The 27521-nt window shown below is 41.4% G+C and overlaps 2 protein-coding genes across 7 annotated transcripts in view; one reads left to right on the top strand and one right to left on the bottom strand.

Annotated features, from left to right (window-relative positions):
* akap7 (A-kinase anchoring protein 7) overlaps window positions 1–14479 on the bottom strand; it is a 51871-nt gene extending 37392 nt beyond the window's left edge. For 2 of the 5 annotated variants that reach the window (XM_031800635.1, XM_031800637.1), the window contains exons 1-8: window positions 14204–14473; window positions 13794–13973; window positions 12578–12718; window positions 11975–12123; window positions 9965–10101; window positions 9135–9295; window positions 8412–8524; window positions 7013–7160 (exon numbers count right to left, since the gene is read on the bottom strand). In XM_031800635.1, coding sequence (XP_031656495.1) covers window positions 7013–7160; window positions 8412–8524; window positions 9135–9295; window positions 9965–10101; window positions 11975–12123; window positions 12578–12718; window positions 13794–13953 — 1009 coding nt within the window. In that variant the 5' untranslated portion in view covers window positions 13954–13973; window positions 14204–14473. Of the gene's footprint in view, window positions 1–7012; window positions 7161–8411; window positions 8525–9134; window positions 9296–9964; window positions 10102–11304; window positions 11379–11974; window positions 12124–12577; window positions 12719–13793 lie in introns of those variants that run through there. The other 3 variants (XM_020455565.2, XM_031800634.1, XM_031800638.1) reach the window with 3 other exon arrangements.
* epb41l2 (erythrocyte membrane protein band 4.1 like 2) overlaps window positions 14462–27521 on the top strand; it is a 97692-nt gene continuing 84632 nt past the window's right edge. The window contains exons 1-2 of one of the 2 annotated variants that reach the window (XR_004204680.1): window positions 14462–14573; window positions 15542–16926. The gene's annotated coding sequence lies outside the window, so the exon portion shown is untranslated. Of the gene's footprint in view, window positions 14574–15541; window positions 16927–21165; window positions 21292–27521 lie in introns of those variants that run through there. The other variant, XR_004204679.1, reaches the window with a different exon arrangement.

Here is a 27521-nt window from a genome sequence, read left to right as displayed (position 1 = left end):
GGTACAGTTCAAACTGAGCAGTGAGACAATGGAAGCCACCACAGCTCCCATCCTCATGTCAGAACACCCAAGTGGCGCAGAGAACCCCATTTTTGGGTACAACTTTATTGAGGAGGTGGTGAAGGCCCGCAGCACCGGTCACAACACAGACACCGTTCAAACAGTAAGTGCTGCATTCTCTCTCACAGCCAAGACTGCACAGATGGTGTTGAAGCTCATCCTGGTGAGAACAGGCTGCAGGAGAATATTCTTGTCTGCCAACAAAGTCATAACCATCCGTTTACCTGCACATGTAGGAGCCAAGTTCAAAGGCCAAGAGATATTAATCACACCCAGTGAACTACACCCCACCCCCAGCTTGGAAGTGACTGAGGGGCTGGTGAAGACTAAAACACTTGGGAACACTTGTCACTATTCCCATCGCGAACACCAACAACCACCCCATCGCACTCAACCAGTGCATAATCCTAGGCCACCTCCTGACAGTGAAAACTGTTTTTCCTGTCGCCAATGACACCCAAGCAAAGTGTTTTTTGTCAACCTAGCCCAAGGGAGTCCAGAACAGCAGCAGAGAGAGAAACAGCAACAAAGTGGAAAGCAACAGACCAAATTGGTACCCTCCAGTCAATGTAGACCACCTGACAGAGGAAGCATGAGAGAGATGTTGCATAAAGCCTTAGCATATGATGTTGACATCAGTTGTATCCCATCTCTGGACATGTACATCACCTTGAAAGACCCTACACCAGTGCAGAAGACTTACATCTCCAAACCACTCCATGCTGAGGTAAAAGTGTATCTCCAGGACCTGCTAAACAAAGGTTAGGTAACCCAGTCAAGGTTACCATACTCCTCCCCAGTGGTGTGTGTGAGGACGAAGGATGGAAGCCTGAGGCTCTGCTGTGAGCTCAACAACAAATCTGTTCCTGATCAACACACAATCCCCAGAATACAAGACATGCTCGACTCACTGAGTGGCAGCTCATGGTTTTCCATCCTCGACCAGGGAAAGGCCTACCATCAAGGGTTCCTAGATCCTGAAAGTCATCCACTGACAGCTTTCATCACCCCTTGGGGTCTTCTTCAGTGGGTCAGGATACCTTTTGGCCTCAGCTCAGCTTCTGCAGAGTTCCAGAGAAGCATGGAAGAATGTCTATCCGGCCTCAGACACACCGACTGCCAGCCCTACATGGATGACAACCTGGTCCACCTGTTAAGTTCTCCACGTAAGAGTAAAATCTTCAGGAAGAACATCAGGTTCTTGGGGTAGATGGTGAGTGGAGATGGATACACTATGGACCCCAAAGACAACTCCCCAGTAAATCCCTTAAAGAGAGGAAATCAGACAGTGGGAGAACTGAGAAAAAGAGCCAAGCCACTGTATGCCCTACTAGCCACCCCAGACACTCCACAGAAACCCATTCTAGCCTCAGGAAAGGAGAAAGAGCACAAAGAACAACATCCTTCACATACTCCCATCAACTGGAACTCTGACCATCAGGAAATCCTAAACAAGCTGATAGGTGGTGCAGAGGGGCAATCTATCCTAGGTTATCCAGACATGACATAACCCTTCATACAGCTGCTTCACAAGATGGACTGGGAGCTGTCATCTATCAGCGAAAAGGGGAAAGGATGGATGTCGTACGGCTCACAGACATTGACACCACCAGATAAGTTCTTAGCTCTTTCAGGGACTACTTCTACCATGCCCCTTCCTTCGTTGTCTATACAGACAACAACCCACTTATGTCCTCACCACAGCCAAGCTGAACGCAGTTGGGTTGCAGAAAAGAATTTGAGAACCAGCTGCTCACAAGATGAAATGAACTGAGTGGAGTACGTGGATCCCACACCACCCCGTATCACCTTGAAGGGAATGGTCAGGTCGAGAGGTTCAACAAGACGCTGCTCCGAATGTTGAGAACCCTGAATGAAGAGACAAATACGGACTGGAAAACCTCACTTCACAGACGTAATCTTTCTATCTTCTGTTTGGAAGGTCCCCAAGACTCTGCATCGACCTGCGATTCGACCTTGAAGTCAATGGCAGAAAAGGAATCTACCAGGACTGCATCACAAACTAGCAGGAGAGAATGAGAGGCATACAACATTGCTGAAAAGGAAGCCACAAAAGGGTCTGAGAGAAAAGTCATTACGACAGGAAGGTCCATGGTCAGGAGCTACAACCCGGAGACAGTCCTTGTGAAAAACCTGTCTGAAAGAAGAGGGCCAGGCAAACTAAGGTTGTACTGGGAGGATCAAGTCCATATAGTCCTTCAAAAGGAAACACCCAGAGAGTCCGGTGTATGAGGTGAAACGAGATAATGGACAAGGAGGAAAAAGGGTGCTCCACAGAAAACTCCTGCCCTGTGACCGCCTTCCTTTGGAGAAAACCGAGGAGACCACATGCCCAGGTACAAACACATCAAAGACAACACCCAAAACCCCCTCCCATAGACCCAAACAAACAGGCAGACCATAACTCTGACAGTAACTCCGATGACTATGAACTGAGATATGCCCTGCACAGTCGCCACAGATCCAACTCTGGAGTGGAGAACACCGCTATGGATCCAGAAGCTGAAAGTCGCTGGTTCCCCTGCCCACTTGCCCCCTACACACCACATGTCCCCTTGCACATCACATTCCCCCTGCAATGCACCACATTCTCCCCGACACATGGAGAGGTCTGTGTGAAGGAATCTGGTGAGGAGTGTGGGGCCAGAGGGTAAGGACACAGTGGATGAGCAGGTGCCAAGTCTTAGTAGCCCTGAAGACTTACCACCTTCATCCCACGAAGAGACTGACATCAGCCCAGAATACTGACATACGGTGCTTTAGGTGAACCGTCAGTGATTGACAGAGACATTAATATGGTGGACGTTCAGATTATGCCCCAGCGTTCATTCTCTAAAGCACTCCCAACACTCTGGAGACCCTGGTAATATGGTTATTGTATGTGTTTGATATGAACTTTGAACTCTGACAAGAACTGCCAGTATACTCTTAAACTCCACTGAGGAGGAACATGAGAGTCTGACGTGTGTAGCCTATGTAAACAGAATGTGATTTTGTTGGCCGAAAAGATATCGGTTTAGTAAGGGAGATGAGGTATGGTTACCTTAAACTTCCAAATCTCCTAACACACGGTGTGCCCTCAGGCCCCTACTCCACCACTACAGTACAAAATCCATGTTGTTGTCGTGTGTGTATGCATGTGTCCATTTAAAAAAAATCTAATTTTACTGCTTGCATCAGTTACTTGATGTGGAATAGAGTTCCATGTAGTCATAGCTCTATGTAGTACTGTGCGCCTCCCATAGTCTGTTCTGGACTTGAGGAATGTGAAGAGACCTCGTGGCGTGTTGTGTAGGGTATGCATGGTTGTCCGAGCTGTGCGCCAGTAGTTCAAACAGACAGCTCGGTGCATTCAACATGTCAATACCTCTCATAAATACAAGGAGTGATGAAGTCAATCTCTCCTACACTTTGAGCCAGGAGAGATTGGCATTCATATTATTAATATTAGCTATCTGTGTACATCCAAGGGCCAGCCGTGCTGCCCTGTTCTGAGCCAATTGCAATTTTCCTACTCCTTTTTTCTGGCACCTGACCACACAACAGAATAGTAGTCCAGGTACGACAAAACTAGGGCCTGTAGGACCTGCCTTGTTGATAGTGCTGTTAAGTAGGTAGATCAGCGCTTTATTATAGACAGACTTCTCCCCATCTTAGCTACTGTTGTATCAATCTGTTTTGACCATGACAGTTTACAATCCAGGGTTACTCCAAGCAGTTTAGTCACCTCAACTTGCTCAATTTCCACATGATTTATTACAAGATTTAGTTGAGGTTTAGGGTTTAGTGAATGATTTGAACCAAATACAATGCTTTTAGTTAGAAATATTTAGGACTAACTTATTCCTTGCAACCCAAACTGAAACTAGCTCTTTGTTAGGTGTTGCAGTCATTTCAGTAGCTGACATGTATAGTGTTGAGTCATCCACATACATAACCACACTGGCTTTACTTAAAGTGGCATGGCATGTCATCAGTAAATACTTTTTTTTTTTAAGTAAGGGGCATAGACAGCTGCCCTGGGGAAATCGTGATTCTACCTGGCTTTTGTTGGAGGCTTCCATTAAAGAACACCGTCTGTGTTCTGTTAGACAAGTAACTCTTTATCCACAATATAGCAGGGGGTGTAAAGCCACAACACATACGTTTTTCCAGCAGCAGACTATGATCGATGTCAAAAGCCGCACGGAAGTCTAACAAAACATTTCTCACAATCTTGAAAAAAAGTGCTGTGCTTGTTAAATGTCCTTCCCTATAAGCATGCTGAAAAGTTTGTTGTCCATTTGTTTACTCTAAAATAGCATTGTATCTGGTCAAACACCATTTTTTGGCTTACAGGCTGATTGGTAGGCTAATTTGAGCCAGTAAAAGGAGCTTTACTATTTTTAGGTAGAGGAATTACTTTTGCTTTCAATTCAAGAGCTTGGGGCTACACACTTTCTAGTAGGCTTAAATTGAAAATATGTCAAATAGGAGTGGCAATATCGTCCACTACTATCCTCAGTAATTTTCCATCCAAGTTGTCAGACCCCGGTGGCTTGTCATTGTAGATAGACAACAATAATTTTTTCACCTCTTCCCCACTCACTTTACAGAATTCAAAATTATAATGCTTGTCTTTTATAATTTGGTTAGATAAACTGGTATGTGTAATGTCAGCATATTGTTGCTGGCATGTCATGCCTAAGTTTGCCACTGAAAAAAATCCTTAAAGTAGTTGGCAATATCAGTTGGTTTTATGATGAATGACCCATAAGACTCAATGAATGACGGAGCCGAGTTTGCATTTTTTCCCAAAATATAATTTAAGGTGCTCCAAAGCTTTTTACTATCATTCTTCATGTCATTTAACTTTGTTTCATAGTGTAGTTTCTTCTTTTTATTCAGTTTAGTCACATGATTTCTCAATTTGTAATACATTTTTTAAATCGGTTGTGCAGCTGGACATATTTGCCATTATTTTTGCCTCATCCCTCTCAACCATACAATTGTTCAATTCCTCATCAATCCAAGGGGATTTAACCATTTTTAATAGTCATTTTCTTAATGGGTGCATGCTTATTAGTAACTGGAATAAGTAATTACATAAATTAGTCAAGTGCAGCGTCTGTTTGCTCCTCATTACACACTAATAAAGATGTGATCAATACATGTTGATGGTTTCATTCCTGTGCTGTCTGTAACTACCCTGGTAGGTTGACTGATACCCTGAACCAGGTTGCAGGCACTGGTTACAGATTGAAGCTTTTTCTTGAGTGGGCAGCTAAATGAAAATATGCACACAAGTCTTTTGGATAATGTGCCAAGAATGTGGGTCCATTCCCTTTCAAGTGTTTAATGATATTCCAGGAGATACAGACTTACGTTTTAGTGTTGAATATCTGGAGACATTTTACATTTTTAAGTAGGGGAGGGTGAAATATGACTATTTATCCATTTTGGCATGTATTGAGCAATTATTGTGCAGTACCAGTATGGCCACTCTTGTTTTAATGTTGTAGTTGCTTCTTCTATGGTGGGCTTGCGCTGTGGCAGTTGAGAGTAGTTTGCCAACTGAGTCAACAGCAAGACAGAGGCACCAACATAAAATACATACATTTCCTTTATTTTAAAAGGTAAGCGAGTGGCAAAGACACTATTTAAAAAGAGTAATGTTTCCATAGTATGTTTGTTATATTGTTATGTAGCATTTATGTTCTAATGAACTTGTGAAAGTCCGCTAGATAATTTAGCCGTAGCAACACTAGCTTCCCTAGCCAGCTAGCAAAATGAGAATGCATTTGATTCATTATATTGTCATGTTGATGACTGTATAATTATATTGTATAATGATATATACTGAACAAAAATATAAACGCAACATGTAAAGTGTTGGTCCCATGTTTCATGAGCTGAAATAAATGATCCCAGAAATGTTACATATGCACAAAAAGCTTCTCTCTCAAATGTTTTGCACAAATGTGCTTACCCAGTAAGTGAGTATTTTTCCATTGCCAAGATAATCCATCCATCTGACAGGTATGGCATATCAAGAAGCTGATTAAACAGAATTACCATTACACAGCTGCACTTCGTGTTGGGGACAATAAAAGGCTACTCTAAAATGTGCAGTTTTGTCACACAACAGAATGCTACAGATGTCTCAAGTTGAGGGAGTGTGCAATTGGCATGTTGACAGCGGGAATATGCACGGCCCCATGTCACAAGGATCTGTACACAATTCCTGGAAGCTGAAAATGTCCCAGTCCTTCCATGGCCTGCATACTCTCCAGACATGTCACCCATTGAGCATGTTTGGGATGCTGTTGACTGACGTGTATGACATCATGTTCCAGTTTCCGCCAATATCCAGCGACTTCGCACAGACATTGAAGAGGAGTGGTACAACATTCCACAGGCCACAATCAACAGCATTATCAAATCTATGCGAAGGAGATGGTGTTGCGCTGCATGAGGCAAATAGTGGTCACACCAGATACTGACAGGGTTTCTGATCCACGCCCCTACCTTTTTTTAAGGCATCTGTGACCAACAGATGCATATCTGTATTTCCAGTCATGTGAAATCCATAGATTAGGAATGAATTTATTTAAATAGTTGGATTTCCTTATATGAACTGTAACTCTGTAAAATCTTTTAAATTGTTGTATGTGAGGTTTGTATTTCTGTTCAGTGTATATACTGAATTTATATTTGTATTGTTATTACTTTTATCTATGAAATGGCAGTTGAGAGACGTTTGCCAAGTGAGTCAACAACAAGATGGAGGAACCAACATAAATATATTTCTTATCTTTATTTTGAAGGTCTTGGCTCCCTTTCTTCAACTCCACCACACTATATGTGTAAACAATGTCAATAATGCTGAGAGCAGATGAGAATTTCAGTCATAATTTTAAAAAAATTAAAAAGCCTCACGGTGTCTACTCACCGAATGTAACGGAGGCCTCTTGGTGGTAGTATCCATCTGGGGTCTTTTTCTTCAACATTGAGCAGAGGTCCAGCCTGATCACCCTCTCGTCTCCAAAATGATGCTGAGCGTAGTCAGAGTACAGCTCAGGGTCCAGCTTCTTCACACCCTGGGAGAGAACACAGACATACACACAGAGACATGGGGATGTGCTCGCTGTCATGTCTGACCAGATATGGATGTTCTTGAACACACCCATCCACCCTGACCCCACACAGGATCACGTGCACGCACAGGAGGAACACGTAGGAAACGTGTCATCCACCACCAACAAACAGATTAAGCCGGCAGCTCTCATTTTTCCCTCCAACTCCCAGGTCAAATCCTCATCCCTCCTGCCAGACCAGACCATCTACTAATATCTATCTACTGCCATAACTCTCGGTCACTTGGCCACGATGGCAAGCATAACCATCGGTCACGATGGCAAGCATAACCCTCGGTCACTTGGCCACGATGGCAAGCATAACCCTCGGTCACTTGGCAACGATGGCAAGCATAACCCTCGGTCACTTGGCCACGATGGCAACCATAACCCTCGGTCACTTGGCCACGATGGCAACCATAACCCTCGGTCACTTGGCCACGATGGCAACCATAACCCTCGGTCACTTGGCCACGATGGCAACCATAACCCTCGGTCACTTGGCCACGATGGCAACCATAACCCTCGGTCACTTGGCCACGATGGCAACCATAACCCTCGGTCACTTGGCCACGATGGCAACCATAACCCTCGGTCACTTGGCCACGATGGCAACCATAACCATCGGTCACTTGGCCACGATGGCAACCATGTCAAATAGTGGACCGCTGTTACAAATATACATTCTCTCAAAATGAACATTTAACGGGCCCGCTTCCTTCCACGTGACAGTGACATAGACTAAAGATATTGTACGCCATTTATAAGCTCAACAGTATTCACAGGAATAACCTTTCCTCATTTTGTATCACTATATTATAATAGGGTATGATAATTCATACGCTCCACAACTACTGATTCTCATTCCCAAGTCTAGAATGATCATGCAGAGACTTATTTCATGATAACACATTATTATAATCAATGACATTAAGACTCCAGACAGCCAGATTTAAGTCAATCAAGATTATACGAGCCAGAATAGAAATGTACACCTAGCTGTGAATGACTCAGCGTCACTACCCTCCACACATTTCATCGTCTTACCTACGCACCCAGATAAGGTATCCCTCAAAGGCAGAGAAGCTTGTCAGTCTGAAAGGAGAGTGAAGCTGCCCTAGACCTCCACACAGCAGTATTGTTGGTCTGTCTGAGTCAGTGTTGTTCTCAATGCATGCCATTCCAGCCAGAGTGATGAGGAGTGATGAGGCTCACCTGACTGCGTAGCTTAGGAGCTTTGGACAGTTTCATGAAGGTAAGGTGGGGCTTGAACGCTTTGCCGTCGCCGGACGAGAGGCCTTTCTCCTCAAATGTTTTCCTCACAACCGCTGGGGCGAATGACCACAGAGACAGAGAGAGAGGTTGATGGGAATAACAACAGCAGAGCCATTTGCAATGCAGGACAGCGAGGGAGAGAGCAACTTTAGCCCAGGATGGTGTAAGATAAAGAGATAATCAATAGGAGGAGAGAAGAGGAGAGGGCGGGTGTATAGCGGTTAGTGGAAGTACAGGACTGGGCAGGACAGCTGCTGATAACATAATCCGTTAGTGTCTGTATTTAGGAAAGCTTGCGCCATCTAAAAAAAACTGTTTCATTGGAAACAGTAAGAAATATCTAAAAAGAAAAAATAATAATAATACCAATATCAGATTTTGCTAAAGAGAGAAAAAAAAAGCTAAACATTAAATATTATTTTATGAAAAATGGGTAAACAAAACTGTGCTGAGGGCTGACCCTTGGAAATCCTCATACATAACAGATTTATCCTGAATTGGCATCCCAGCTCACATCTATATACGACTAACATATAGCTAAGCAAGGCATGGTGAATGACGTCAAAGATTACGCACACGGGAGAGAAGCAGAGGGAGGAGGAGGATGGGGAAAAAAAGGCAGAGTGGGTGGGGCAGCAGTAGCCGACTAGCAGTAGCACCCACCTGTGATCTGGGCCAGCGTGGCGAGGTGTTCTCCCTGAGCCAGCTCTACGAACGCCACCTCATTCCTGAAGTGTCCGATACCGTGGAAGGGCAGGATGAGCTCCCGCCCCCGCAGCAGGTCCCGCAGCGCTGCCTTCATTTGGGCCACTGCACACACCGCCCTGCAGTCAGCACAGCACAACAGCCAGATCAATCCCATGGCATTAATCCCCTCTACATCCTCTCTCCATCCTCTTGCTCTTCCCACCACACTATGCTCACACAGTAGCCACTCAGGCTAATACATCATACATCATCAGTTTTTAGTGATGCAAAATTAAATTGCCTGGGATGTGTACACAGTCAGATCTATAGCCATTTGCTTATCAGAGGGAGATAGTAGGCCTATATATTCAGTGGTTATAGAGGTTTAAAAAAAGAGGACATTGTTACCTGCATTGTGTTTTACTGTATGTTTGATTTGTATTATTATTTTAACCTATTGACAAATCATAGATGAATCAATATCATCGCTACAACATTTTTATTTATTAAGGATCCCCATTAGCTCTTCCTGGGGTCCAAACAAATGAAGGCAAAATGATGAAACACATTACACCACTACATATCTACAATACAACATGTATAATACCACCATACATACGTGTGTGTGTGTGTGTGTGTAGAGTGTGCGTGTGCGTCTCCTCACAGTTCGCATTGTTCCAATGAGTTATCAGTTTTATTAATAAAATGCGTAGGACATAGAAACAGACAGAATTATTCTACTACAATCCCGATCAAACACGGTGGCTATCTGGTTGAAATAGTTGAAATCAGCTGCAGACACTCACAAGTTGACTTCCTCTTGACTGGCCAAGTGAGTCACCAGCAGCGTGATGTGAAGACTGCCCACAGGCACCAGAGCCCGTGTGAGTCTGGAGTCTCTCTGCATCACCAGGGCCTGCACCACCCCCACACCTTCACTGATCTGCACAAGTAGAACATGCCATTCACCCTCCTGCCATCCAGCATTTATATATAATAACCAGAGAACCTCCCACATACAAATCAATCAAATGTATTTATAAAGCCATTCTTAAATCATCTGATGTCAAAAAGTGCTGTACAGAAACGCAGCCAAAACCCCCAAACAGCAAGCAATGCAGGTATAGAAGCACGGTGGCTAGGAAAAACTCCCTAGACTGGCCAGAACCTAGGAAGAAACCTAGAAAGGAACCAGGCTACGAGGGGTGGCCAGTCCCCTTCTGGCTGTACCACCCCTTCCCCGTGGGCTTGAAAGCAAAGAAAGTACCAAAGTCTAAATAAATATACATAATTGGTTTGTATGTGTGGGGCTTTAGCTGAGATTGTTCTTTACTTCCAGGGCTCAATTGTTTCTTGCCTAGCACCATTCATTCTCACTGTCGATAATTCTAATGTTATAACTTCTAAATGGTTCAAAAGTAGGGTGGTTGCCATCTCAGAGCAACATTTGTCTGCACAGCAGTGCTGTCTGCCAGCAGTAATCCTGTCTGATTGATGGAGAGATTCAAGGGGCTATCATCGTTAAGTAACATAATAGATTCAAAGCATTGAATATTTAAATTCATGCTCTTCGAAATGCATTTCAGTCTGAGGTCCTGAGCACTCTGGAGCAGGTTTTCATCAAGGATCTCTGGTTCTTTGCTCCGTTCATCTTTCCCTCGATCCTGACTAGTCTCCCAGTCCCTACCGCTGAAAAACATCCCCACAGCATGATGCTGCAACCACCATGCTTCACTGTAGGGATGGTGCCAGGTTTCCTCCAAACATGACGCTTGACATTCAGGCCAAAGTGTTCAATCTTGGTTTCATCAGACCAGAGAATCTTGTTTCTCATGGTCTGAGAGTCTTTAGGCTCCTGTTGGCAAGTAAATTGATTTGAGCATTCTGTTAAAATTTCTGGCAATGGATTTATCCATGGAAGGAAATATATCTACTCCCAAATATTTAAAATGGGAAACAATTAGGATTCCATAATTTGGTTAGATTAATCTTATAGCTTGAGATGAAGCTGAATGTATCTATGATCTTAAATGTATTTTGGAGCGACTGAGAAACAATGTCTAGATATAGTAAAATATTGTCAGCATATAACGAGATCTGTAGATTTTAGGGAAATTGGTGTTATTTCCTTCGATTGATGAATTACCTGGCCAGAGGTTCCATGGATATAAGAATAGCAAAGGCGAAATTGGATCGCCTTGTCTGCTGCATCGAGTGATTCTGAATGGAGCAGAGCAGATATTGCCTGTTATAACTATGGCTAGGGGATTGGCATACAGTATTTCAATCATATTAATGAAATTGGAGCCAATTCCCATATGTTCCAAGACAGACCAGAGATATGACCATTCTAGTCTATCGAAAGCTTTTTCTGCGTCGAGAGATAATACAGTCCAAGGAGCTGTTGTTTCTGATGAAGCATCTAAGATATAATAGTCGACAGAGGTTATACGAGGATAAACGCTTTTTAACAAACGCACGAAGTTGCGTAACCCTCGAGATGGGACGACAACATTTTTAAAAAACAGTATAACATTGTGTTAAACAAAGATATTATTATTTTTATTAAACCTTTATTTAACTAGGCAAGTCAGTTAAGAACAAATTCTTATTTACAATGACGGCCTACCCCAGCCAAACCCTATTGCCTTTGATCAACACAGATGTTAAACTGTTTTCTATGTAGCAGTTGTTTTGTGATCACATGCTGTATGTATTCTAAATATAGTGAGTTTATATGGACACACTATATAGAGAAATACCCCAAAATAAAATAAAAATGAATTTTTCAACAAAAATATATCACTAAATTGTACCTTGGGATTTGTGATGGGTATTGAAACAAAGTAGTTTGGGCGTTGTGTTTCCTTCTTCTTCTTCTTTGTATCTGCATCCTCTTCACTTTCTACCCAACCACTTGCACCTCTCTTTCGTTTATTTTTCAATTTGGCCTCTGGCTTGGTAACTGGGGGAAATGTAACACAATGATATTAGTGTTGTACAAGAGACAAATGTGTGATTCCGTTATTCTGTAGTTGGATTTGACTGCCCTCCTGTAAAACCAACTGCCAGTCAAGTCAACAATGCATTATTCATCGCCAGTAGGCAGCTGGAGAAAATTTGAATGCAAGGGCAGCTGCGGTACAAGGAAGATCCTTGCATCAATTGGCAACTACAAATAACCAGTCATTATAGACTTACAGAGTCGGTGCCGCTAGTCAAATTTCTGCTCTCCTACTCGCCCAGCCAGTTAAAATGGAAAGAAACCATCAACTGGTCACACTATGGGAACTACTGAGCACATCCTCTCAATGAAGGTATGTTACAACTAACTGTGTTATATTAGCCTGGATATGTTGATTTGAGTTAGCCTGGAATCAACTGCAAAACAAATAATATGGCATAGACGGTTTACTTACAGCCAAGGTCCTTCCATATTGCTGTACTTGCAAATGGAAGTTCGGACATAAGATTGTCAGAACGTTCAGATGACTTAGACTTCTGTTTCCTTCCACGTGGCTTCTTGGGTCTCTTCTTGATCCTCTTCACTATTTCATGTTCTGAGGAACAAGGGGGAGATGATGACAGCATGTGGAAGGCTAAGATGGATCCTTCCTTCAATACCCCAGACATACTTTTCAAGAAAAAGGCTCTCCAAGTATCTGGATGAATGTAATTAATGTTTGTAGCTAGTGAATATAAGCTATTCATTGGAAGTAGTTGAGCAACTGCAAAAACTGATCGTTGTACAATTTATGGTCTGACTAGACAGATTGTGTGTGTGTGTGTGACTCCACCCCATCCACTGTTCTGCGTCGGGGCAATTCCACAGTAACAGAATTACACTGAGACACAGATATTTCACTTAAAAAATGTAAACCGAACAAAAACTATTGATTTCAAAGTTATAAAATATATAACTTTATGCACAAGGACAATTTTTAACAAGTTCCACAGAAACTTTTATAAAAACACATTTACAGGAATAACACTGCAGATACAAAGTTCTGGTTCCAGAATAATACTGAGGGAGATTTTACCATAATTCTGTTAACAAAAAGTTTCCAGTAAAACATGTTTTATTTACTGTCTAATAGTGATTGTGCATAGAGTTCTGTGGTCATTGTGCATAGAGTTCAATGGTTTGTTAAACTTCAAAATCAATGGTTTTTGTTTGGAGTCTCTGTCATTTTGTTACCATGGAAATGCATTTTTATTTTTATTTTTTTTAACCTTTATTTAACTAGGCAAGTCAGTTAAGAACAAATTCTTATTTTCAATGACAGCCTAGGAACAGTGGGTTAACTGCCTGTTTTGACAACAGCAAGCATGTAAACAGTATGCTAGAAGGTCAGACATCTTGTGAGAGTGACGATACTATAATTCTGATATTAGGCCATGACACTGGCCACCACTAAGACAGTACATAATAACAACAACATACTGTACTTGGATGAAAACAAAGGGGCGTCTGTCTGTTTGCGCAACATGTCATCCAATAAATTACTGTGGGATGCACTGTCAAGAAGAGTACTTTCTTACAATTCTCTAATCATCATTTATGAGTTTTCGATTTCAGTGATGATACATGTAATGAAAATAAGCACCACAAAGGGTAGGATAAATATTTCTCACCAGGGGCAATGAGCTCCTTCACATTGCAATGCAAGTGACTCTCAGCAGCAACTGGATCGGTTGATGCACCATGTGCAGGTGACAGCAGGTGGTCGTTGCCATGTTCAATGCTGTTTGTCTCAAGCTCGACAGCATAATCAGTCCCGGTGACCGGCTGCATTTCAATGAAGTTTACCTGACCTTGAGGTAACACAGACACGTAGCAACTGTTTTGACGAGCTTTGATCAAATTCAGCGAGGCACCTTGTGCAGTTCGCACATTGATGTTTTCAGCTACAAGCACTCTTTGAAGCAGACAAATCCCTCTCAATGATTTAAAGAACTGAGGTCCTAGCATGAAAACCTAAACGAGATTCACCAGTTAGCTAGCTACATATTTATAGAATTTGTGCGCAAGACAGCTTACTCACATGTGATCAGGCCATGGGATTCAGTCTTACGTGCTAGCTATCTTTAGCTAGCGCCTGCCACCTGTTGAAATAAGTCAAATTCAAGTTAACGTTAGCTCGCTAACTAGCTCTAACCTCGATAGCATGGCTACGACAGCAGACCGGCTGACTTAAAGGAGCATGTGCCTGGACAAACGTGTCACTCACTCATTCGAAAATAGTAATGTGTTGCTTACGGTTAGCATAGCTAGCTAACATGGTTCGCTACACATGTAAACACAGGACTACGGATGCTCAAAAGGATCAAATTACATACGCTAATGACAAAAACTAAAGTTAACGTTGTCATATGACATTCTCGTGCTCAACGCTACAGTTTTGGAACATCATGGTAATGTTACCTTTTGTGTCTGTCTGTAAACGACTATTAAATCAGCTGTTTACTCTTCAGAATAAAAACAAAAACATCAATACAGATGTAGTGATGTTGATTAGTAACACACTTTGTATTTGACACTGTTACTGAAACAATGTTTCACTTTCTGCTAACTGATACAGTAACGTTAGCAAGTGAAAATAGGGTGAGGTCATATTACAATATTGTACAGGTAACGTATTTACGAAATAATACGTTTCCTTCGACAGCTAAATTCAGAGCACTCATTTCTCTCACTAAATGCTGAGAGTTGTCCGTCACTTGTCTGTGCCTGAGAACTGCTACTTTCTAAAAACAAATAGCCAGCAACAGGTGGTGATAGAGTATCAGTTAGTGCGCTATTGCCTCAGTTAGACTAGGCCACAGAGGACCCCAGGACATGGTTTGTAACGCACACATGCTGTGTAGGTGGCGTGGTGAACAAAATAGATCAGAGCTCTTATAATTATCTGAGTACTGTTTATCTCTTCTCTTCATGTATATAATAACGGAGGGGAAAAGACTCATCAAATCAATACACACCTTCTTGTATTTGTGTTAGTGACAGTTATCAGCTTTGTAATTTCAGCCATGTATTGCCTCTTGTAAAATAACACAGAAGTCACATACATTGAGGTGATCCTGAAGGACAGATCTCTCAACAAGCCAGTAGTTTGTCATCATATAACATTGAGTCCAATTCACCTGCTGAAGCTTATGCAGTATTGAAATGACATTAAAAACATTCATTTAATTTCTGTTCAAACTCCATGAGAAGAAGTACACCACACTCCTTCCTTGTTCACCATCCTCTCCTCAGGTAACACCTGTATTGTTTGCGGAACAAACAGTGCCTTGAAAGTGTAAGGTTCACATATGTGCTTGTCTCTGCCTTTCACGCCCTTGTTTGTGTTGTAACTGTAAACCACTGGATTTGGTTTCAGGTTGTGGGGGAGATATCTGCCATCACAGAAAGGGAACAGGTGTAATAGCAGGACCAGTTTGGCGACTTGTTCTTGAACTAAACAGAAGCAGACAGGTGAATGCATGGAATGTCTCTCCCCACCTTACCCCTTGTGCCCATGTCACTTGTAGTACAGTCTCTGAGGTGAGTAAGAATCTGAAATGCCTATATTTGCTTAAAGTTCCTTCCTCCAAGATATGTGACATGGGGTGCAGTGTTACACAACAGCAACCATTCATAGAACCACCATTTACATGTAAATTGTAGCCGTGTAAAATTAAGACTTATTTTTACACTGAAGTATTCTTGGAATGTACAACGTAATCTCAAAGATGTGTAATTGATTGCGGTATGTGCGGAATGTCAGCCATGAAAGGCATATGCATGCCGTCATGAAACAGATTATAATGTGGAGGATTAAAATTAATGGATTTTTAGTCATTCCATCAGCTCCACTGTCATGCACCTGTACATGACAGTCATCCTGCGTCATGGAGGGTATTACATGAAAAGGTTATGAAGAGAGCAGTTGCTGTTGTCTCAATAATCAGTCAAACAATGACAGTGGAGCTGCTGCTTTAAAAAAGTAGAGGATTTTGAACCAGGCTGCCTGTGTTCAAGGCTCAGCCCCAAGGTAGCATCGAGAGGATTTACTTGCACACAGTGTGTGACAGTCACTGCTCCAAGTACTTCTTCTTTCTCCCTCTTAATCCACTGTTGACTTTAACACTAGTCATCCTCATTGGTCAGCAGTAAGGAGAACTAGCGGATACTCTATTTTCATCCCATTGGAATTTGCTTCATTGAAGGCAAACCTGGACCTAGCTCTTCTACCACAGGTGATGTTAACCTAGAGCAACCTCTTTGCCAACAAAAAGTGAGCAGCCAGGATATCTTTTAATGCAGTTTTTAATGCATTTAATATCTACAGCACAGGCCAGATGGTGAATTGTGAATTCTTCTAACTAATCCCTTTGGGTAAATCTGCATAGCCACCATGTTCCGGGATTTGACAAGAAACAACAACCCTGGGTGGTTAAGAGAGAACCGTTTGATTCCCTGGTAGTATCACTGCACATATCATGCTAATCAACTGGAACTAGGATTTATCTGTCGTTAATCTGTAATTGAGAATCAGTGGTTTAAACAGGAACAACACTATTGAGGTATATAATTTCTCTTTTACTTCTGGTTTTAAATTCTACATGGGTGTGGTCTTGTTTCATACCTCTGACAGCATGTACAACTATTAAATTAATACAAGATGGGTATAATTTTCCCTTTGTCTTTGTTTTGCACCCGTATTTCTTTTCGGATGTATCGGTGGACCTGGCTGTCATCTGGGATCATGTTCATCTTCTGCTGGTGAGTTGGATGTTACTTTTATCTTGATGTGTGAAGAAAGACGGAATATGGATAGTTCAATGAATTCAAACTTTATTTACCACATGCGCCGAATACAACAAGTGTAGACTTTACCGTGAAACGCTTACTTACAAGCCCTTAACCAACAGTGCACTTCAAGAAGAAAATATTTACCGAGTAGGCTAAAATAAAAAGTAATACACTGACTCGATACCGGGCACCGTTACCGAGTCAGTATGCAGAGGTACAGGCTAGTTGAGGTAATCTGTACATGTAGGTGGGGGCGAAGTGACTATGCATAGGTAACAAACAAACAGCGAGTAGCAGCAGTGTAGAAGGGGGGGGGGTCAATGTATATTGTGCGGTGGTGATTTTTATGAGTCTAATGGCTTTGGGTTAGAAGCTGAGGAGCCTGTTGGTCCTAGACTTGGTGCTCCGGTGCCGCTTGCAGTGCGGTAGCAGAGAAAGCAGTCTATAACTTGGGTGACTGGAGTCTGACAATTTTATGGGCTTCCCTCTGACACCGCTTATTATATAGGTCCTGGATGGCAGGAAGCTTGGCCCCAGTGATGTACTGGGCCGTTTGCACTACCCTCTGTAGCGCCTTACGGTCAGATGCCGAGCAGATGCCATACCAGGCGGTGATGCAACACGTCAGGATGGTGTAGTTGTAGAACCTTTTGAGGATCTGGGGGCCCATGCCAAATCTTTTCAGTCTCCAGAGTGGGAAAAGGTTTTGTTGTGCCCTTTTCACGACTGTCTCGGTATGTTTGGACCATGATAGTTAGTTGGAACATGAAACTCTTGACCCGCTCCACTACAGCCCCGTCGATGTTAATGGGGGCATGTTCGGCCTGCCTTTTCCTGGAGTCCACGATCAGCTCCTTTGTCTTGCTCACATTGAGGGAGAGGTTGTTGTCCCGGCACCACACTGCCAGTTCTCTGACATCCTCCCATAGGCCGTCTCATTGTTGTCGGTGATCAGGCCTACCACTGTTGTGTTGTCAGCAAACTTAATGTTGGTGTTGGAGTCGTGTTTGGCCACGCAGTCGTGGGTCAACATGCAATGTATCAAGAACTGCATATTTGGCTATTTTTCTTTGCATTTGTGCTTTATTAATCCTATTTGAAATTGACCTTTCAAAACCTTTTGACCAAAAGAATTTGCTCTTTAAAATGTGATTCCTCAGTCTATTTTATGTGTTATTTGGTTGGCTGAAATTAAGATGTTGGTTTCATCATGGTTTGATGTTTCAGATGTTGGCTTTTTGACATGACCCTATCACAGGAGTGTTGTGAGGGACCCTTTAGACCTCTGTAACAGTCCTATTATGAGTTACAACTAGAGGTCGACCGATTAATCAGCATGGTCAATTAATTAGGGACGATTTTCAAGTTATTACACAATTATATATTTTTTAACCTGCATATGTAGTTAAAAGAAATTCATGTTAGAAGGCAATATTAACTAGGGAAATTGTGTCACTTCTCTTGCGTTCAGTGCAAGCAGAGTCAGGGTATATGCAGCAGTTTGGGCAGCCTGGCTCGTTCCGAACTGTATGAAGACCATTTCTTCCGAACAAAGACTAATTAATTTGCCAGAATTTTACATAATTATATAACGTTAAAGGTTGTGCAATGCAACGGCAATATTTAGACTTAGGGTTGCCACCCGTTTGATAAAATACTGAACGGTTCCGTATTTCACTGAAAGAATAAAAGTTTTGTTTTCGAAATTATAGTTTCCGGATTTCACCATATTAATGACCAAAGGCTTGTTTTATTATAATTAAGTATATGATTTGATATTTGATAGAGCAGTCTGACTGAGCGGTGGTAGGCAGCAGCAGGCTCGTAAGCATGCATTCAAACAGCACTTTACTGTGTTTGCCAGCAGCTCTTAGCAATGTTTGAAGCACAGTGCTGTTTGACTTCAAGCCTATCAACTCCCGAGATTAGGCTGGCAATACTAAAGTGCCTATAAGAACATCCATTAGTCAAAGGTATATGAAATACAAATGCTATAGAGAGAAATAGTCCTATAATTCCTATAATAACTACAACCTATAACTTCTTGACTGGGAAAATTTAAGACTCATGTTAAAAGGAATCACCATCAATCAACCGATATGTTCTCATGTTCTGAGCAAAGAACTTAAACGTTAGCTTTTTTACATGGCACATATTGCACTTGAACTTTCTTCTCCAACACTGTGTTTTTGCATTATTTAAACCAAATTGAACATGTTTCATTATTTATTTGAGACTAAATTGATTTTATCATATTACATTAAAATAAGTGTTCATTGTTCATTCAGTATTGTTGTAATTGTCATTATTACAAATATATAAAAACTGTCCGATTTAATCGGTATTGGCTTTTTTGGGTCCTCCAATAATCGGTATTGGTGTTGAAAAATTCTTGATTAGCATTTTGCATCATCATGATGTGGCCAGTGACACTTTGCTTCTCGAAAGTACAATATCTTGAAAAGTTGACTGCTGACATGCTAAATATTTTGGGACTGTATCAACTGTGGGCTAATGCATTTTTTGGCAGAGTGGTTTTCCTTTTAATGTTCCCTGTGCAGTAAATATAAGTAGTCTAGTATAATCACTAGACTATATATATACACACCATATACATGCTCACACGCACTACATTGACACTCACACACATACTGACACCACACACACACTTTCTCTTCTATACTGCTGCTACTCTGTTCTTTATTTTACTCTTATTATTATTTATCCTGATGCCTAGTCTCTTTACCCTGCCTTCATGTAGATACTGTACAGTATCTACCTCATACCTCTCTCTGCACATTGATCTGGGACTGGTACTCCCTGTAAATAGCTCCATTCTTGTGTATTTTATTCCTTGTGTTACCATTTTCTTTTTCTACTCTGGTCATTGGGAAAAGCTTATAAACAAGCATTTCACTGTAAAGTCTACACCGGTTGTATTTGGCGCATGTGACCAATACAATTTGATTAGCTCACGTCTACATCAAGGTTATAAACAAAGACAAGGCCATCAGCCCATTGATTCATTACACTACAAACATTTAAAAGGTAATCGATGCATTAATAAAGCACACTCAACCTCCTAAACATAAAATGGTATATTGATCCCCAGTGCCCACAACAGAATATCTGCTATGTAATGGATATTTGATGGCAAGTGAAATTGCTAATGGTTGTTGTGCGTGCTGCTGCACTACCCTGCAGCAAGGTGGTCCAGTCTTTTATTTGTTTTGCCAAGTAAAGCTGTTGATATGTCATCTGATGCTGTGGTTGTTGAACACACAACACTGTTCTTTGATACAAATTCACTCCATTTAAAAAAAAAAGTTTAGTCTGTCCAGGTCAAAATGATATGGTGTTGTCTCTGCTTCACATTAATTGCTAAAAGGAATTGAAAGGCAACATGTCAACCAAATATCATGGGATCATTACACTGAGTTTACCAAACATTAGGAACACCTTCCTTATATTGAGTAGTACTGCCTTTTGCCCTCAGAACAGCCTCAATTTGTCAGGGCATGGACTCTACAAGGTGTCAAGCGTTCCACAGGGACGTCAGTCGATATTGATGCCAATGCTTCCCATAGTTGTGTCAAGTTGGCTGGATGTTCTTTGGGTGGCGGAGCCTTCTTTCAGGAAACTGTTGAGTGCGAAAAACTCAGCAGTGTTTGCAATTCTTGACACACTCAAACTGGTGCGCCTGGCACTTATTACCATACCCCGTTCAAATGGACTTCAATATTTTGTTTTGCCCATTCACCCTCTGAATGGAACACATACACAAACCATGTCTCAAGGCTTAAAAATCCTTCTTTAACCCGTCTCCTCCCCCCGCATCTACACTGTTTGAAGTGAATTTAACAGGTGACATCAATAAGGGATCATAGCTTTTACCTGGATTCACATGGTCAGTTTATGACTATGTAATGGAAAGAGCAGGTGTTCATAATGTTTCTTGCAATCAGTAAATGTAAAAACATTGTAATTACAATACATTTTCAGTAGTGGGAGCTACTTCCACACCAAACTCTTAATACACGTACAAATTGTAGACCGCCAATAGAAAAACGACTACATTTACAGACTGGTAGCGGAACCAATCACAATGCATTCTAGGATTCTTGTAAAATTACTAAGCCAATGATATGAGGCACCAGTTTTTTTTTTTTTTTTACGGGGCGGGGCTAGTGTGATCGACTGAGTTGCCTTTTCTCCCAGACAGATTTTAATTTTTGGTCTGGGAATTTCAATTTTAGAATTTAGGAGGTTGACCAGAGCATATTTTTATGAGGCCACGTTCTGAAAGTGTTTCTTATCTCATCTGAACTGCATCAGGTAAGTTGATTAGCCATGGTGCAACCTAATTGGTAGTCAGTGATAAAAGTGAGGTAAACATAAGTACTTGTAAAACGTTAACATTTGTAAAAAATAAAACGTTTTTCACGTAGTAGGCTAGCAAGCCAGGCAGCTAAATAAAATTTCCTTGGTCAGTTTTGGAGCATCTCCATCTGTTCCTTGACCAAGTTGTTTAAGAGGTAATGGGCATGGCATGTTTGTGTTCAACACTTATCGTTACCTATGACTGGTTCTCAAGTGGGATCCAACCTTTTACTAAATGACAGCTGGCTTGCCCGAAAAATCTGACTCTTTGTGAAACATGAATGCCTTTATATAAGCAAGTTGTAGCTAGTTAATCCTCAATCATTTTATATAACCATGGTCTACATGGTTACCTTCTGTTGGAACCTCTTCTTATACCTCAGAGGTTCATAGGCTTCTTCTTATACCTCAGAGGAACTCCTTTGAGTTGGCTAGAAGCTCCTGCAAGTTTGTCTAGCTAACGATAGTTATCGACATCATTATGCATTTCAGGATGTGCTCAACTACTGTTTACTTGTTTGCTTGGGTAAATAATACTATAGCTCGCAGACAACACTACTGCACTGGTATACTTGCACTACTGCAATAATACTGCACTGGTTACGTCTAGGATTTACGAGATGGCTAGCTACGCGATTGAGAATTGTTGCTAGTAACGTTACCTGCATTCGTAAAAAGTTGACATTGACATAGGCTTACCGTAATGAATAAACGTTAGTTACGTATCGGTTGGCTTTCTTTGCTGTAACTCAAATCCTTTATTGCTTTCAAATGGAATCACGCCTGCAGACATTACACTGGCGGTAACTGCACGTGTATGTTTTGATTTCACGCGCAAAACAGACCGCTAGCTAGCTGATACACGCTAATTTTAGCTAGCGACACTTTGCTTTCAAATGGACTTATCTGGCACAATCTTGCTAAAGTTGTGGGTGTAGGATGCATGGCCACTTGAATCAAGCACGTCATTACAATGAATGAATGTGATGGTTTTGTAACGTAAGACCATAAATCTGGAACGTGGTCTGAGCATTTCGTATTCTTTACGTAAATCCGAGACACTCCATTTAGTAAGAATACGTATGTTACGTTTCACATGGTAGGTAATCATGTGTGAATGTCCGTCATACATTTTGCATGATATATTACGAATTTGCTAAACGTATATTACGTCATATATTACGAATTACAATTGGTTGTGGCTAACGTCAGCTTGCTCCAGGACAGCGTTCACCAAACCCCCCCCCCCCCCCTCTGATTCAAATGATCAAAGTTTGACGATTATTTGAATCAGCTGTGTAGTGCTAGGGCAAACACCAAAACATGCAGCCATTGGAGTGCCGAGGACAGAGTTTGGGAAACTATGGTTAAGGTTTTGATGTATGTTAGGGCAGGGTGTCAAACTAATTTCCTTGGAGGGCTTAGTGTCCGCTTGTTTTTGTTTTTTCATTTCAATTAAGATCTAGACAACCAGGTGACCTTAGTAATCAGGTACCTTAATTCATCAATCAAGTACAAGGGAGGAGCGAAAGAACCGCAGACACTCGGCGCTCTGCTGAATGAGTTTGACATGTGGGGATGGGTCAGCTAACATACTAAGTAGCTAAAAAGTAGTGAGTAGTTGCTAAAATTGTCCGTGATGCGATTCGAAAACGCAAGCTTTGGGTTGCTTGGCATTTCCTATGTTACATCTAGTCGGAGACCAGTCTGCAAAGCTCAGTATTTCTCTCTCTGTGTAGCATCTGTGTGATACTTCCAACCAAATCCATGTAGACTAATGACAGATGGCTTGCCTTGCTTGAGCTCAAGGACGCGCCTCACTTGTAGACACCCAAATGGCAGGACAGGCTGCATTGGAAGAAAGCCAAGTGTAATTAAAACCTCACCCAAACCGTAACTATAGACATTTAACAGCTTTTTCAGCAGGAGCGGAAGTGAACCCTGGAACCCCAAATAACTTCTGGTGTATTTGTAAACAACAGCTGTTCTGTTGCGGCTGTAAACCACTAGCTAACTTTGTCTAGCTAATGTGAAGTTGGCTAGCTGGTGATATTTAATTCACTGGCTATACAGTATGTTAAGTTAGCTAGCTGCCTAACATTACGTTAGCAGCTCATTTGAGTTAGCTTGCACACAAACTTCTGTAGCATGCTACCTAGCCAATAAATATATTTTTTAATCATAAAAAATATATATATATTTACTGACTTGAATAGGTTCTCCCCCTGCCTCCATTTTCAGGGTCCTTAGAAAAACAAAATAATTAGCTATCTTTCTGATGGCTCCCAAGTGGCGCAGTGGTCTAAAGCACTGCATTTCAGTGCAAGAGGTGTCACTGCAGTCCCAGGTTCGAATCCAGGCTGCATTACGTCTGGACATGATTGAGAGTCCCATAGAGCGGTGCACAATTGGCCCAGCATCGTAATGATATACAGTACTAGTCAAAAGTTTGGACACACATACTCATTCCAGGGTTTTTCTTTATTTTTACTATTTTCTACATTAGAGAATAGTAGTGGAGACATCAATACTATGTAACACATGGAATCATGTAGTAACCAAAAATGTAGTAACCAAAAATGTGTTAAATCAAAATATTCTCTCAACTAACTTCATGAAGTAATCACCTGGAAAGCATTTCAATTAACAAGTGTGCCTTGTTAAAAGTTCATTTGTGGAATTTCTTTCCTTAATGCATTTGAGCCAATCAGTTGTGTTGTGACAAGGTAGGAGTGGTATACAGAAGATGGATAGATTTGGTAAAATACCAAGTCCATATAATGGCAAGAACAGCTCAAATAAGCAAAGAGAAACGACAGTCCATTACTTTAAGATGTGAAGGTCAGTCCTTCCGGAACATTTCAAGAACTTTGAAAGTTTCTTCAAGTGCAGTCGCAAAATCCATCAAGCGCTATGATGAAAGGAAGGACCGCCACAGGAAAGGAAGACCCAGAGTTACCTCTGCTGCAGAGGACAAATTCATTAGAATAACTGCACCTCAGATTACAGACTAAATAAATGCTTCAGAGTTCAAGTAACAGACACATCTCAATGTTAACTGTTCAGAGGAGACCGTGTGAATCAGGCCTTAAAACCTGTTACGGCTAGGCGTGCCGCTCGACAACATCCGGTAAAATTTCAGAGGGCGAGATTCAAACTATAGTTTTGTAAATATTTAACTTTCAGAAATATAAGTGTAATACATCAAAATAAAGCTTAACTTCTTGTTAATCCAGACGCTGTGTCAGATTTCAAAATGGCTTTACGGCGTAAGCACACCATGCAATTATCTGAGGACAGTGCCCCGCATACAAATGCATGACAAATAATTTCTCAACCAGGCAGTTGCGACATAAAAATCAGAAATAGCAATATGCCTTACCTTTAAAGATCTTCTGTTGGCACTCCAAAAGGTCCCAGTTACATTACAAATGGTCCTTTTCTTCGATAAAGTCATTTTATATCCATAAAAACTCAGTTTAGCTGGCGCGCTTCAGTCAATAATCCACCGGTTTCCCTCCATCAAAATGCATACAAAATGAATCCCAAACGTTACTAATAAAATTATCCAAACAAGTCAAACAATGTTTATAATCAAACCTTAAGTACCCTAATATGTAAATAAACTATAAAATTTAAGACGGAGAATCATTATTGTCTTTACCGGAGATAAACAAAAAGAATGCGCTCTCGTCCATGTGCATGGAAACACTACAGCCAAAATGGGAGCCACTTAGAAAAACTAAAATTTCGACTTCATTTTTGCAAAAACCAGCCTTAAACTCTCTCTAAAGACTGACGTCTAGTGGAAGCCCTAAGAACTGCAATCGGGGAGGATTTCGCCTTATAATAAAAGTGGTGGGGGGGGGGTTGTCCTCGTGGTTTCGCCTGTCATTTTAGTTTTGTTATACGCACAGACATTATTTTAACAGTTTAAGAAACCAATTATATGCATATCCTAGCTTCTGGGCCTGTGTAACAGGCAGTTTACTTTGGGAACTCTTTTCATCCGGACGTGAAAATACTGCCCCATATCCCAAAGAGGTTTTAATAGTCAAATTGCTGCAAAGAAACCACTACTAAAGGACACCAACAAGAAGAGACTTGCTTGGGCCAAGAAACACGAGCAATGGATTGACATTAGACCGGTGGAAATCTGTCCTTTGGTCTGATGAGTCCAAATTGTAGATTTTTGGTTCCAACCGCGGTGTCTTTGTGAGACGCAGAGTGGGTGAACAGATGATCTCTGCATGTGTGGTTCCCACTGTGAAGCATGGAGGTGTAATGATGTGGGGGTTCTTTGCTGGTGACACTGTCTGATTTATTTAGAATTCAAGGCACACTTAACCAGCACGGCTACCACAGCATTCCCATCTGGTTTGCACTTAGTCCCGCTATTATTTGTTTTTCAACAGGGCCATGACCCAACTAGAGGTCGACCGATTAATCGGAATGGCCGATTTGAATTAGGGCCGATTTCAAGTTTGCATAACAATTGGAAATCGGTATTTTTTTTTTTCCAACCTTGCAACCTTACAGTTAACCAGTCCAACGCAATAACGACCTGCCCCTCTCTCGTTGCACTCCACAAGGAGACTGCCTGTTACGCGAATGCAGTAAGCCAAGGTAAGTTGCTAGCTAGCATTAAACTTATCTTATAAAAACAATCAATCATAATCAATAGTTAACTAGACATGGTTGATGATATTACTAGATATTATCTAGCGTGTCCTGCGTTGCATATAATCTGACTGGGCATACAAGTATCTGACTGAGGTGGTAGGCAGAAGCAGGCATGTAAACATGAATTCAAACTGCGCTTTTGTGCGTTTTGCCAGCAGCTCTTCGTTGTGCGTCAAGCAATTGCACTGTTTGACTTCAAGCCTATCAACTCCCGAGATGCTGGTTTAACCCGAAGTGAAATGGCTAGCTAGTTAGCGCGCGCTAATAGTGTTTCAAACGTCACTCGCTCTGAGCCTTCTAGTAGTTGTTCCCCTTGCTCTGCATGGGTAACGCTGCTTTGATGGTGGCTGTTGTCGTTGTGTTGCTGGTTCGAGCCCAGGGAGGAGCGAGGGTAGGGACGGAAGCTATGCTGTTACACTGGCAATACTAAAGTGCCTATAAGAACATCTAATAGTCAAAGGTTAATGAAATACAAATGGTATACAGGGAAATAGTCCTATAATTCCTATAATAACTACAACTTAACTTCTTACCTGGGAATATTTAAGACTCATGTTAAATGGAACCACCAGCATTCATATGTTCTCATGTTCTGCGCAAAGAACTGAAACGTTAGCTTTCTTACATAGCACATATTGCACTTTTATTTTCTTCTCCAACACTTTGTTTTTGCATTATTTAAGCCAAATTGAACATGTTTCATTATTTACTTGAGGCTAAATTGATTTTATTGATGTATTATATTTCGTTAAAATAAGTGTTCATTCAGTATTGTTGTAATTGTCATTATTACAAACAAAACAACAACAAAAAATTGTCCGATTTAATCGGTATCGGCCCTGTTGATCCTCCAATAATCGGTATCGGCGGTGAAAAATAAGGGCTATTTGTAAGGGCTATTTGACCAAGAAGGTGAGTGATGGAGTGTTGCATCAGATGACCTGGCCTCTCAATCACCCGACCTCAACCCAATTGAGATGGTTTGGGATGAGTCGGACCACAGAGTGAAGGAAAAGCAGCCAACCAGTGCTCAGCATATGTGGGAACTCCTTCAAGACTGTTGGAAAAGCATTCCTCATGAAGCTGGTTGGGAGAATGCCAAGAGTGTGCAACGCTGTCATCAGGCAAAGGGTTGCTATTTTGAAGAATCTCAAATATTACATATATGTTGACTTGTTTTAAAACATTTTTGGTTACTGCATGACTCCATATGTTATTTCATATTTTTTATGTCTTCAGTATTATTCTACATGATAGAAAATAGTAAAAATAAAGAAACCCATTGAATGAGTAGGTGTCCAAACTTTTGACTGGTACTGTACATCTGAGGTATTTATCATCAACCATTACTAAGTAATGCTTCATTACTCATCAATAGTTCTGCCTGCAAATCACTTGCAAGTTCACTTGTTGAGAGGATGAAAGTGAATACAGTGCCTCATTATGGCTTGTCAGATGTCCTAATGAGACATTTGGGGGGTTGATTATCTCCTAATTAGACA

Source organism: Oncorhynchus kisutch, linkage group LG21 (assembly GCF_002021735.2).
Source record: "Oncorhynchus kisutch isolate 150728-3 linkage group LG21, Okis_V2, whole genome shotgun sequence".
NCBI lineage: Eukaryota > Metazoa > Chordata > Actinopteri > Salmoniformes > Salmonidae > Oncorhynchus > Oncorhynchus kisutch.
This window is presented reverse-complemented; position numbering and strand designations above follow the sequence as displayed.